Source organism: Castor canadensis, chromosome X (assembly GCF_047511655.1).
Source record: "Castor canadensis chromosome X, mCasCan1.hap1v2, whole genome shotgun sequence".
Taxonomy (NCBI): domain Eukaryota; kingdom Metazoa; phylum Chordata; class Mammalia; order Rodentia; family Castoridae; genus Castor; species Castor canadensis.
In genome coordinates, this window is record NC_133405.1 from 28329790 (window position 1) to 28343527 (window position 13738).

General features: G+C 41.3%; 1 protein-coding gene across 1 annotated transcript; it reads right to left on the reverse strand.

Moving 5' to 3' along the window:
- Positions 1-1717: 1717 nt before the first annotated feature.
- LOC109702192 (BTB/POZ domain-containing protein KCTD20-like) lies at positions 1718-5886 on the reverse strand. Its single transcript, XM_020187603.2, has 2 exons — positions 5479-5886; positions 1718-5383 (listed from the first exon to the last, which is right to left on the reverse strand). Exons 1-2 carry the CDS (start codon positions 5717-5719, stop codon positions 4782-4784), a joined length of 843 nt encoding a protein of 280 aa, XP_020043192.2. The 5' UTR covers positions 5720-5886; the 3' UTR covers positions 1718-4781.
- Positions 5887-13738: the final 7852 nt, after the last annotated feature.

Genomic DNA, 13738 nt, shown 5'->3' on the forward strand with positions numbered 1-13738 from the left:
TCTTAGTGTGGTTTTGATTTGTATTTCCTTTAAAGCTAGAGATGGTGAGGATTTTTTCATGTATTTTTTGGCCATTTGAATTTCTCCTTTTGAGAAAGTTCTCTTTAGTTCAGTTGACCATTTCTTTACCGGTTCATTGATTTTTTTGAGAGTTTGGACTTTTGAATTCCCTGTATATTCTGGTTATCAGTCCTTTGTCTGATGTATAGCTGGCAATATTCTCTCCCACTCTGTGGGTGGTCTCTTCAGTTTAGAGACCATATCTTTTGTTGTGCAGAAGCTTTTTAATTTTATGTAGTGCATTTGTACATCCTTTCTCTTAGTTGTTGAACTGCTGGGGTTCTATTGAGGAAATCCTTGAATTTACTTCCAGAGTATTCCCTGCTCTTTTCTGTATAAACTTCAAAATTTTGGGACTTATATGAAGATCCTTGATCCATTTTGAGTTGATATAAGTACAGGGTGAAAACATGGATCAAGTTTCCGTTTTTTGCAGGTGGATAACCACTTTCCCAGCAACATTTGTTGAGGAAAGTGTCTTTTCTCCATCTTATGCTTTGGTGCCTTTGTCAAAAGTAAAGTGGACATAGCTGGGTGGATTCAGATCCAGGTCCTCTATTCTGTCCCAGTGGTCATCATGTTGTTTTTTGTGCCAGTACTGTGTTATTTTTATTGCTGTTTTTTTGTTATATAGTTTGAAGTTGGGTATTGTAATACCTCCAGCATTGCTCTTTTTGCTCTGTATTACCTTAGCTATTCACAGTCTCTTGTGTTTCCAAATGAACTTTAGGATAAATTTTTTAATCTCTGTGATGAATGTCATTGGGATTTTGATGGGAATTGCATTAAACATGTAGATTTCTTTTGGTAGTATGACCATTTTTACTACGTTTATTCTACCAATCCATGAGCACAGGATATCTTTCCACATTCTGTAGTCTTCCTTGAACTCTTTCTTCAGGGGTTTGTAGTTCTCCTTTTAGTGGTCTTTCATATCCTTTGTGAAGTTTACTTCTAGGTATTTGATTTTTTTTTTGTTTTGAGGCTATTGTAAATGGAATTGTTTCCATATATTCTTTCTCAATTTGTTCGTTCTTGGTGTATAGAAAAGTTAATAATTTTTGTAAGATGATTGTTTATCCTGCCACCTTGCTGTAGCTGTTTATGATGTCTAGGAGTTTTTGGGTAGAGCTTTTAGGGTCTTTAAGATATAGGATCATGTCATCTGCAAATAGCGATATTTTGACTGTTTATTTACCTATTTGTACTCCTTTTATTTCTTCTTCTTGCCTGATTGCTCTGGCTAGGAATTCCAGGACTATGTTGAATAGGAGTGGGGATAGTGGGCACCATTGTCTGATTCCTGGTTTTAGGGGAAATGCTTTCAGTTTTTCACCATGATATGATGTTGGCTATAGGTTTGTCATATATAGCCTTTACAATGTTGAGGTATATTCCTTCTATTCCTAGTTTTCTTAGAGCTTTTATCATGAAGTGATGTTGGGTCTTACCAAAGGCTTTTCCTGCATCTACTGAGATGATCAAGTGTTTTTTTTTCCTTTGCTTCTATTAATGTGCTGTATTACATTTACAGATTTGCATATGTTGAACCAGCCCTGCATCCCTGGGATGAAGCCGACTTGGTTGTGGTGAATGATCTTTCTGATATGGTGTTGGATTTGGTTTGTCATTATTTTATTTATTTATTTATTTTTTTTTTTACAAATGATAATATTTTATTATAGAAAAAGCTTCCCAAATATAGGATGTCGTAAACACTGGTAGGTGAACAAGTGCAACGTTAAAAGAAATACAAAGAAAAGAGGCAAAACCTCCAAGAGTCTAACCAGAACACAAATGCAGCCTTGTCTCAGGAAGGCGGCAGGCTTATTTTCTGAGCTCACTATGCCCATCTTATGTTTCAAAATGATGGCAAGAAGAGGCATTGAATATATTACTAAAAACCCTTGATTTTTTTAAAAAAATTTTCCGCACTGTATTATGGCGTTTGAAGTTAAACCTGTGTTCTGAATGTTGATTTAAAGACAGAGCCTTTGGAACACTTTGCAAGCACGTCTTCCTTGGAGCTTATCCAGTGTTTTCTAGACCTGATCGGCTGTCACTGTCCTGTTGGCTTTTGCATTCTGTGCAGCAAATCTAGATCCTTCTATCTTCCTTACCCTTTTTGCTGTCATTCCTTCAAAACCTTTCTTCTACTTCGAGAAACCATGATATAATCTGATATGACTTCACACCTGCCTCCTCGCTCTCTCCAGCTCCTCTGTGGCAAATGTTTCTGACAGTACAAGAAATGATGCAGACACAAACTCAGGATCCGAAACCTCAAGTTCAGGTTCATCTTGGCTTGCTAAGATGCCCTAAGATACTCTGGGTAAAACAACTTCTTAGGGAAATGTTCCTGTAGACCTACAGCCTGGCTTACTTATTTAGGCACTTAGAAGAAACACACCTGCATTGCACCTTTTTCTTAGGGAGAAATACCTCTGGATTATGTGGCCAGTACCTGACTCTGAGGGGGACGACCACAACCCAGCACCGTTCCTGCCTGCCTTGGGAGGTCCTGCCATCGAGGCATCCTGGCCCTGGGAACAGGATAGGCGTGGCGATGCTGAGGTCTGGGCAGGGCTTGGGGTGTAGAGGAAACCTCCCTCTCTTCCAGATGAAACCTGCGGTCTCGTTTTCCCATTGCTGGGTAACCTGGCGAGACTGGCGGATTAACCTCCAGACTTTCACTCACTCAAACCCCATAGATTGGGGCCAAAAGCACATTAGAACCAACCAGTTTTAAATCATTGGCTGTCACATACACACTTAGATGTTAACAATACATAAGACATCGATGTAACAGCAGTTACGCAAGTCGCTAGTACACGGACAGTGTCTTACATTTTCTTTGTAATAGCATGAAGTCCAAAGAACCACAAAGGAGCACCAGCGATGATCTGGACCGCTCACTGCTAGTGGGCATGACTACGGTACCGAGAAGCTCAAGGCCAAACCAGACCCCAATATGCACCAATCACTTTTGCAGAAATGTTAATTTATTACAATTAACCCTAACCTTAACCTTAAATTAACCCTGGTCATCTGCCTTGCAAATAGATGCCAATGATCATCAGAAAAACTAGGTGAAGATGGCTCAGTTTAACCTGTGGGTTTCTACTGGGATGCTGGTCACCCAGAGGACATGCTTGCTTAGAACACTCCTGTTCTCCAAGCCTGGGGAGAGGGGTTTTGAACACCTGACTTGAGTTCTGGGGGACTGTGACTAGAGCAGTTGTGAGGTGGAACTAAGTAGCTTGCCTCCAGTACCTTATGGGGATGGAATTTAAGAAAACCAGTAGTTTGAGGGCTGGGTGTAGCTCAGTGGTAGAGCACTTGCTGCCATGAGCAAGGCCTGGGTGCTGCCCCCAGCACCGCAAACACACAAAACGACAAAAGTCATGTTCTGTCCTCAAGGCATTTGAAGAAAACTATGTGCTTGCTGTCTGTGACGGGTCAATGCCCAGGCCTGGGGACTAGGTCAGTTTCCACCAGAAAATGGGAGATAATCCCAAACCCATCTGTCTGGCTCTGAACTCTAAATTTTAGCTGTGCTGCTAGTAAGCAAGGAAGTGTGAGAGAAGTGCAGGCTGGGGAGTGACCTGGCTTGTCACCTACCCCACACTGCTCAAAGAGCTGACATCAAACAAGATCACGGGGGCCCAGACCCAGCTCCCTTCACCTCGCCTCTCCTTTGAAGATGGCATTAGTATCACTTTATTACCCAGTGTGTGAGCAGTCAATAGGCAATTTCAAAAACTGCAATGTACTGATACCCCCAGATTGCATGGTATAACAAGAACAGGTACTGGGACAGAGCTTGTGCAGGTGGCGTCTCCTACCCAATGCACCCCAAGTGCTTTCTCCCTGGAGCTCCAATGACTCTGTTAAGACACTGAGCACTTGTGAGAAATTCTTGTCCTCATCTTGAGAGCCTCGAAGCCATTCCCTCTGGTCTCCCGGCCACACCTACAGCAATGTGCTGCCTGAGGGCACCAAAACCTCCATGCCAGGATCCCACTGGTCTGACTGAGAGAAGTTCTTCCACTTGAGTTGTGAGTTTCTGTCCAAGTGAACCATCGATTTGTTGAGGGTTACAAACCTTGAAGCTAAAAACTTTTCACAAACACCGAGGTCGTTCTCCTGCCAAACCGCCTGTCTTGCATGGTGTAGATTGCGCTTTGCATTCATGAGAAATAAAATTGAATGTAAGCTCTTAGAACTTTCCTGCCGGACATTTTGAAGGCAGGCCTAGCTCTTCCTAGCTGCAGTGTGGGTGCAGAGGCCCCAGGAATGGTGTCATTCACCTCCAGTGAGTCACCAGGGCCTGTTTTTACAGCTAGAGATTGCCTCCCTTTACGTTTGGTCCCTTTGCTACTAAGCAATTTGCCTGGTATAAAACAAAACACCACCCTCTGATTATAAAGGAAAGAACTGCTTTCCTAAATGTGAGGTGACAGGAGTCTTTAACTTCCTTTCCTGCTTCTGCAGTTCTGCAAAGACTCAGTGAACAGCACCAGACCCCAAATTTTCAAGTTACCAGGGCTACTGCAAAGCTGTTAGCTCCATCACCAAAGTGCTTCTTCAACCCCCAGCAGAGGCACAGACTTCCTGAAAAGGACGTGTTAATTATGGGGAGGACAAAGCACAGGGAATATGGGGCGGCCTGGCGGGAGAGCCCCACACAGAGCTACATGAGGGCAGACCCACAACTGGCCCTAATCCTGAGCGTCGCTGGAAGCCATCTGAGAAAGGGGAGCGTTTAGCCGGTCAAGTTCGTCCACCTGGGGCGGGTGGTGCATGAGTGCCTCCTGGTCCTCCCAAATGTCCTCCCCAGCAGCTACCAGGTTAGTGAGCGATTTGCTCCGGACACACTGGAAATCCACATGGCGACTCTTTCCTTCCTCCTTTTCCCATGACATCTGGATAAAGGGCCGTTGCACATAATTATAGATAACTTCAGACCGGCCACCAGGTCTTCTCTTAATTTTTTCTTTACAGGTAGGGTAACCTTCAATTCCGATGCGAATGTTTTTCAGGCCTCGTTCCTTTAACACTGTTTTAGCAACATCTCGATTCTCAATATACTTGAAGAATCTGTACAGCTTGGAGCTGTAAAGAATTTGAGAATATTCCTCCCCCATGGGTGGGGGGTGGTCTTCATCCCAGTCCACCGAATCCTCATCGGTCAGCACAACTATGTGGCATTCCCGCTCCCCTTTCTTGGCGCAGCCGACCATGATGGGCAGAATGAGTTCTTCGAGGTAGTGATCGAACCGCTTGTGAGCACCGTCGTTAGACAGTTCGTGCAGCAAAGCACCTGCAGAGAAGACGTAGCTGAACACGCTTCTGTCTATGTGGAGAGGACTGCAGTCACAGCTGATATCCCTGAAGAGGTCCAGGGAAGGGGCAGACTGGTTCTCAGATCCTGACAGCGGACAGTGTTGAAGTCAAAGTTAATGCAGAGGTAATCACACGTGTCTCTGAGGTCAGGGATAGAGATGCCATCTGGGCAATTGATGATGCCAGTTTTGTAGTAATCCAGCACTGTGCGAAATACAGTCGCACTGATGCCCTCGGCAATCTCGTACTCCCCCTTCTCGTTGGGCCGCGTGAAGTTGTACTCTCTTCCCGGTCCGAACATCCTTCCCAGCATGGTGTCCGGGTGAGCAGTGAAAATCTGTGGATTCACAACGAACCATGTGCCATCTACGAGAAGCGTCACTTTCTCCGGGGCTGGGGAGTGAGAGTTACTGCTGAAGCCCACGCTGCTGTTTCCAAATCTTTCTGGAGCAATAAAGGGCTCATGGCTGCGTTTACTCCCGCTTGTCGCCCCTCGTCGCGCTCCCGCCCTCGGGACCGGAATCCGCCCAGGAGGCGCGCGCAGGCCGCGCCACCACCAACCGCCGCGGACACCGGTAGTGCCGCAGCGGCGCGCCCCCCGCCCCGGCCGCGCGGCCACACTTGTCATTATTTTATTGAAGATTTTTGCATTGATGTTCATTACAGATTTTGGCCTATGGTTCTACTTTTTGGAGGTATCTTTGTCTGATTTTGGGATGTGTGCAATACTGGCTTCATAAAATGAGTTAGGCAATGTTCCTTCCTTTTCTATTTCATGGAAAAGTTTAAGGAGATTTGGTATTAGTTTTTCATTAAAGTTGTGATAAAATGCAGCAGAGAATCCATCAGATCCTGGACTTTTCTTTTTTGGGAGACTCTTTATAACTGCTTCATTTTCATTTTGTGTTATAGATATACTGACCTGATTGATATCCTCTTGGTTCAATTTTTGTTGGTCATATGTATCTAGAAATTTGTCAATTTCTTCAAGATTTTCAAAATTATTAGAATATAGATTCTCAAAATAGTCTCTGATAATTAAAGTGATGACTCCTGGATTTCTGTGGTGTTAGTTGTTATCTCCCCTTTCGCATTTCTAATTTTATTGATTTGGGTTTTTTTTCTCTCCTGATTTTAGTCAAGTTTGCCAAGCGTCTGTCAATCTTGTTTATTTTTTCAAAGAACCAGCTTTTTGTTTCATTGATTCTTTGAATGGCTTTTTTTGTTTCTATTTAATTAATTTCAGCTTTTATTTTTATTAGTTCTCTCCTGCTTGTTTTGGGATTTGCTTGTTTTTACTTTTCTAGGAGTTTAAGATGTACCATTAGGTCATTGGCTTGAGAGCTTCCTGTCCTTTTAATATATGCACTCATGGCTATAAAATTTTCTTTTAGGATTGCCTTTGCTGTGCCCCATAGGTTCTGGTAGGTCATGTTTTCATTTTTATTAACTTCCAGGAACCTTTTACTTTCCTCTTATATTTAATCAATGACCCATTGATGACTGAGCAATGTGTTCTTCAGCTTCCAATTCTTTGCATGTTTTCTACTGTTGTTTTTGTTCTTGAGTTCTAGTTTTAATGCACTGTGATCAGATAGCATACGTGGGATTATTTCTGTTTTCTTATATTTGCTGAGGTTTGCTTTGTGCCCTAAGATATGAGTAATTTTGAAGAAGTTTCCATGGGTTGCTGAGAAGATTGTATATTGGGCAAAAGGTGGATGAAATATTCTTTAGACATCAGCATGGTCAATTTGATCATAATGTGATTTAGTTCTAGAATTTCTTTATTGATTTTTTGTTTGGATGACCTATCTATTGGTGATAGGTGGGTATTAAAGTCTCCCACTACCACTGTGCTGGAGTCTACAAATGCTTTTAGGTCCTTTAGAGTATGTTTGACAAAATTAGGTGCACTAACAATGGGTGCATATAGGTTGATAATTGTTATTTCCTTTTGGTGTATTACCCCTTTTATTAGTATGGAGTGTCCTCCTTTATCTTGCTTGATCAATGTAAGTTTGAAGTGTACTTTGTCTGTGATAAATATTTCTACTCCTTCCTTTTTGGGGGTCCATTGGCCTGGTAAATCTTCTTCCAGTCTTTCCACCTAAACAAGAGCTTATTTCTGTCAGTGAGTTGGGTCTCCTGTAAACAACAGGTTATTCCACCTTCTTTTTTAATCCAGTTTGCCAAATAATGTCTTTTGATTTGGGAGTTAAGTCTGTTAACATTCAGTGTTAGTATTGATTCATATGTGGTGATTACTTTCATTTAGTTGTTTTTCTTGTTTTAGGGTTTGATTATATGCAGATGAATCAATGTTACTTGATGATTCCTTGTCTTTTCTTCTCCTGCTGTTTGGTATTGCCTGTCCTCTCATGGTTTTGTTTGCTTTCATTTTCTGTGTGCAGAAATCCTTGAAGAATCTTTTGTAGTGGTGGCTTGGTGGTCATATATTGTTTTAGTTTCTGCTTATTGTGGAAGACTTTTATTTCTCCATCTGTTTTGAATGATAGTTTTGCTGGGTAGAGTATCCTAGGGTTGAAGTTGTTTTCATTCAGTGTCTGAAATACTTCACTCCATGCTCTTCTTGCTTTTAAGGTTTCCATTGTGAAATCTGCTGTGATTTTTATGTGTTTATCTTTGTATGTTATTTGTCTTTTCTCTCTTACAGCCTTCAATATTCTCTTTTTTTCCTCTGTGCTTGTTGTTTTAATGATAATATGTCTTGATGTAGTTCTATTTTGGTCAAGCCTGTTTGGTGTCCTGGAGGCTTCCTGTACTTTAATGGGCATTGTTTTCTCTAGGTTTGGGAAATTTTCTTTTATTTTTTTCTTTTATTATTCATATGTGCATACAAGGCTTGGGAAATTTTCTATCATTATTTTGTTGAATATATTATGAATCCCTTTTGCTTGCACCTGTTCTCTTCTTCACTGCCCATGATTCTCTGGTTTGGTCTTTTGATGAAGTTGGTGGGTTCTTGCATATTCCTTTCTCAGGTCTTGAGTTGTTTGACTAATAGCTCCTTAGTTTTTCCTTTAATTTCCATTCTGTCTTCAAGTTCTGAGATTCTACCTTCCACTTGTTCTAGTCAGCTGGAGTAGCCTTCCATTGTATTTTTTTTCTGTTTCATTTTTTTCCTAAGGTTTTCCATATCATGTGTCACTTTCTCTTTAATATTGTCTATTTTCATCTTTAATTCATTTATCTCTCTATTTATAGTGTTTTCTGTTTCACTTTGGTGTTTATTTAGGGCTCCTGTGAGTTCATTTATTTGTTTCTCGTAATCTTTATTTTTGGTGACTTGCAATTTCTAGAGTGCTTAGTAACATCTCCATGAAATTCTCAGTGATTACTTGCAGGATTTCTTCTTTGTGGTTGTTCTTATGGGCATCTCATTCCTTGGCACTGTTTATTTTTGTTGTGTTGGGGTCTAGAACTGGGTATCCATTTCCTTCATTTCCCTCTGAATCCTTTATTAAATTATTTTTTGGGGGATAATGGTTTCCATCCCCTTTTCATCTTTCCATTGCTTCACTTGGTACTGTTCAACCATGTTTTTGATAGGCTATTGCTGGTTTCAGTCACCTGTTCTCTTTCCCATGGTTAAATTTTGTTTTATGTGTGTATTGGATTTGTGGCTAAGTGTATGCATGCTATTTTTGTCACTGGTCTGGGTGTAATTTAGGTAGTATTAATTAACTCTCAATAGTAAAACTAACAAAACAAAACAAAGACACAAAGAAACCCCAAAGAAATCAACAGGGGGAGATGAACAAACAGACAAGCAGCAACAAAACAAACAAACAAACACACAAACAAACTCCAGGTTCAGGAACAATAGAATTTCAGTCTTAGTACTTCTGGTGTTACTCTTTCAGCATTCAGTTCTGGTGTTGGTATTTAAGCAGAAGCTCTGTCTTAGTCTCACCACGTGGTTGGGGAGTCTCACCAGTTTTTCTTCTGTTTTTCAGCTGTAGCTGCTTAGTCAGCTCCTCCCTCAGTGAGGTGTGGCTTGTCATCAGGTTTGGGAGATCAGATGTGTAGCCCCCAGCCATGCTGCTTTGGAGTTGGGTTTTCGCTGTGTTGGTTTACTGGGGACTTGTTTCTTTGCTTTGCCCCCTTTCTCTGGGGCAAGATCAGTGATGCATCAGCCAGCCCCCTGTTGTCAAGGTGTTCTGATTGTTTGCTGATTGTTTTTCAATTTTGCATTGTTGTTTGACTTTGGATGTTGCTCACTGACTCAGGAGATGAGCTTTGTAGACCACTACCTGCTCTATTTCAGGCAGCAGATTATCACCTGCCCACTGTCAGCCCTTCTGCCTTTTGAGCCATTTGTTTATTGAAAATTCTCATGGAGATCAGCTCCTTGCTCTTCCCCCTTCTCCAGTGCACTTACAGTACCCCACTCCTCTGCAGTGTGTAAGTTTTCAGTTCCCTGTTTATTCAGTTTTTTGGTTTTTGGTTTTGTTTTTTTGCAGGGTGAGTGGTCAGTCTGCCCAGGGGGCTATGCTGGTTTATCCCAGTGTTGGCTCTGGGAATAATGGGTAATGCTTGGTGCTCACATGTTGGTCTGCTGAATGTCTCCTGTGTCTGGTGGCATGGGAGCCCTCCTGTTCTCTCAGTATAACATGACATGGAAAAGCTTTGTATGGGCTAGGGGTTCAGGGTGTCAAAGTTTTGATTCTTTTTAGTGCTAAATTTCTGCCAAGTGTGGCTCCAGCATCTCAGCAAGATTTTTGATTTACAGAGCTAATGCTGTCTGCTGCTGCACCCTAGTTGCCAACTTGGATCCTTCCTTTGTTTTGCTTCTTTAACAACTTAATATTTTCAAGTTTCTTTGTTCACATTTCATTTCATTTTGCAACTGAAAATGATATGTCATTGTAAACATATGCCACATTTTGTTTATTTCTTCATTAGATAATGGATTGTTGGGTTTTCCCACCATTGGGAGATTTTGTATAGTTCAGTTACAGACATTTGTAAATAAATCCTTATTTGAATGGCAGTTTTCCATTTTGAGGGGTATATACCAAACGGTACTATTGTGGAATTGTAAATTATTCTATGTTTAGTATGTTGAGGAACCACCAAATCAATTCTACAATATTTACACAATTTTACATTCCCACTTAAATGTATGAAGGTTCTAATTTCTATTATTTTGTTTATGAATATCTTAGTGGATGTGAAGAAGAAATAATCAGTCTTTGTTCCTTAAGCACAGTTTTGGCTATAAGATTTTTATGTGCTCAGCTTCCAGATTCTTCCTGGACCTTATCATGCTCACTTTTTTATTTCCCGTCCCTAATTTTTAATAAACTCCTTTTACAACCATGTGTATGCCATAGATTCTTCCTGGTGGGAAACAAAGAATTTGGAAGTCTTCTGATCACAGACTCTACTGCTGCTATCAACATGTGATAAAGCCCCCATTCTTGTCAGTTTACATGCTGACTGCAACCACATGACCTAATGTGTGCATGTGCTGCTGGCTCTTCCCTCACAGACACAAAATCCTGAGCTTTCTACCCACATCTTCTCACTGCAGCAAGCAAAAGACACAGATTTTAGGGAAAACTGACCATGGGCTGTGGGTTGCATTTGCACTGACTTCTTGTCTATTTGATATGTTATTCTCCCTCCTCCATGGGGCAAAACTGACTTTCTGGAAGAGGCTATGACTTTCTGGGAGAAGCTGCTCCTGGATCTGCAGGACAGAATTGCCAAACTGGCAGAATCTTCAGGCACAACTCTTCAGAGAAACATTTTAAGAGGATGCTCTCCAAAAGTGGTCAGAATATCCCAACTTCTTAGAGGGACGAACGGTGTTCAGCCACCCAAGACAATTCAAAAGAACTACACCAATGAGGGGATATCTCTAGATCTAAGTGAAGTCAGTTATGGAACCTCTAAAAGTAATCAAAGCTGAGAGATTTTTAAAAGGGGCTCATACAAAACTCATATATTTGACCAAGGTCTTCTGTTTAATCAAAAGCAATATAGTTTTCATTGGCATCTAACTTCTGCTTAGTGACACTGTGAGTCTTCTTTCTGTACACAACTGACTAATATTGATGTTTACCCTCTAATTAGACTGGCACCTGCATCCTGGTACACGTGACCCCTCATGTCCTTAACTGCCCACTGGAGTGGCAGTCCAAACACAGGGTCATCTAATGGATAAAAATAGCTGTATGTATAAATACTTCTAGGAGAAGTAATCATAAGACACTTTGACACCTTTTGAAATGAAAAGTTAGGTTCTTTATCATTCCTGCTACACCAGGCAGGGCCTCTTCTGATTCTTCTGTGTTCACATTTGGGTCATGCCTCTTAAACTTGCAATACTGAGATTTGTCTTTTCCAGAAAGAAGGCCTCTGGAATCCAAATCTTCCGAGGTGGATGAAATTCCCCTGAGCAGTCTTGATCAGGCTGGACAAAGATTCAAAAACTGGGCATCATCTGATTAAGTCCCCAGGGACAGTGATAGGAGGAGGACAATATTCCCAATAGATAGGGTCTGCAGCTACTTGCCAGCTTGAAGCAGATTGTGAATATGGACTACCTCCCTTCAGCAGCCCCCAGAAAAGAACTTTTTGGAATATTTTCCCTCAAGGGGGAAATTGAGACTGGTTAGAATTAAGGAAAGCTTGGGACTGAGCACTCTCCCTGGTTCACCTTAAGAGCTTCATTTTATTTTATTTTTTAAAATTTTTTATTATTCATTTAATCACATGTGCGTACATTGTTTGGGTCCTTTCTCCTCCTGTCCCCTCCCCCAATCTCTTCCCCCAACCTCGCTTCCAGGCAGAACCTGTTCTGCCCTTATCTCTAATGTTGTTGAAGAGAAGACATAAGCATAATAAGGAAGACAAAGTGTTTTTGCTAGCTGAGTTAAGGATAGCTATACAGAAAGAATCCTAGCATTGCTTTCATGTACAAATGTGTTACAACCCAAGTTTATTCATCTCTAACTGATCTTTACACTAGTTCCTGATCCCCTTCTCATGTTAACCTCTGTCACTTTAAGGCCTCTGGAGTGGGGACATCAAATGTTTTCCTGTTTTGGGTTTTCTACCTACTCCTATGTCTCTTGTAAGTGTTCTCCCCTTGTCATTTGATCCAAGTCCAACCACATTTCTGTATTTGCCCTAGATCTGAAGTCCACATATGAGGGAGAACATACGATTTTTGGTCTTCTGAGTCTGGCTAACCTCAAAGAGCTCCATTCCAATTACAATAAATTAGAAAGAATGGGAACTTCCTCCTTTATGGGTGGGGCACCTGAGAATTAACCTAGGTATATATGGGAGTCCCCCCAGCTCCTCCCCTGGCTCAAAGTTCATTGGAACCATACAATGACACATAGTATCTCCCCGCCTCCATGTTTAAAGTGGTAAACTAGACTTTGGCTCCGGGACCACCCTCATCTGACCTGAGAACTGCCCATGCCCTTCTCCACTCATTGATTACTGGATGGAAATCACCAGCTTCTTCCCTTCTGATAGGTTAGCATAGGTTAAAAGCACCTGGAGAAGAGAGGCATGCTCTCTGCCTTCAGATTCTACCTAAGCCCCACCATGCTCATGTATTTCCCTTCTCTAACTTTTAATATACTCCATATACACTCCTCCAAAAAAGATTTTTATGTTATTCCCTTTATTGAATTGAACAAATGCATTTCCTTTGCTAGATTATTTAGAGTTTTTAGTTTGAACTAGTGCTTGATTTAGACCCTTGGAGGACACATGCAATACATATCCAAACCACAGCAACTATTACAGGGTTTATATCTTAGTTTGCTTGAGCTTCCATAACAAAACAGTATTGACTGGGTGGCTTGAACAACAGGATTTTCCTTCTGCAGGCTGAAAGTTCAAGAAAAGATGACAATATGATCAGGCTTTTTTCCTCTTAAAGGAAGCCAGCACACATTGATTTTCCTCAGAACATGTACATGGAGAAGAGAAAGAGAGACAGGGAGAGAGAGACAGAGACAGAGACAGAGAGAGTCAGAGAGAGAAGAGAGACAGAGAGACAGAGACAGAGAGGGAGAGGAAGAGAGAGGGGTAGAGGACAAGAAGAGGAACAGGAGGAGGAGACAAAAATATCTTTCTATTCTTAGTTGTAAGGCCACCAATTCTTTCATACTAAGGTCCCAGGTTTATTATCTCTAATTTTAATTACCTCCAAAATCTCTATCCCCAACTGTAGTCATTTTGGGGGTTAGTATTTCAGCATATGAACTTGTTGATAACATAATTCAATGCATAACAGCTTAGAAAAATTCTGCTTCTGATATGTATAAACTTAATGTCA

Bases quoted from the DNA above. Each gene is read 5' to 3' on its own strand.
- LOC109702192 (XM_020187603.2), bottom strand. From the start codon at position 5,719: ATGCTGGGAAGGATGTTCGGACCGGGAAGAGAGTACAACTTCACGCGG. The intron at 5,384-5,478 runs GTCTGCCCCTTC...TCTTCTCTGCAG, and splicing joins CTGTCAGGATCTGAGAACCA to GTGCTTTGCTGCACGAACTG.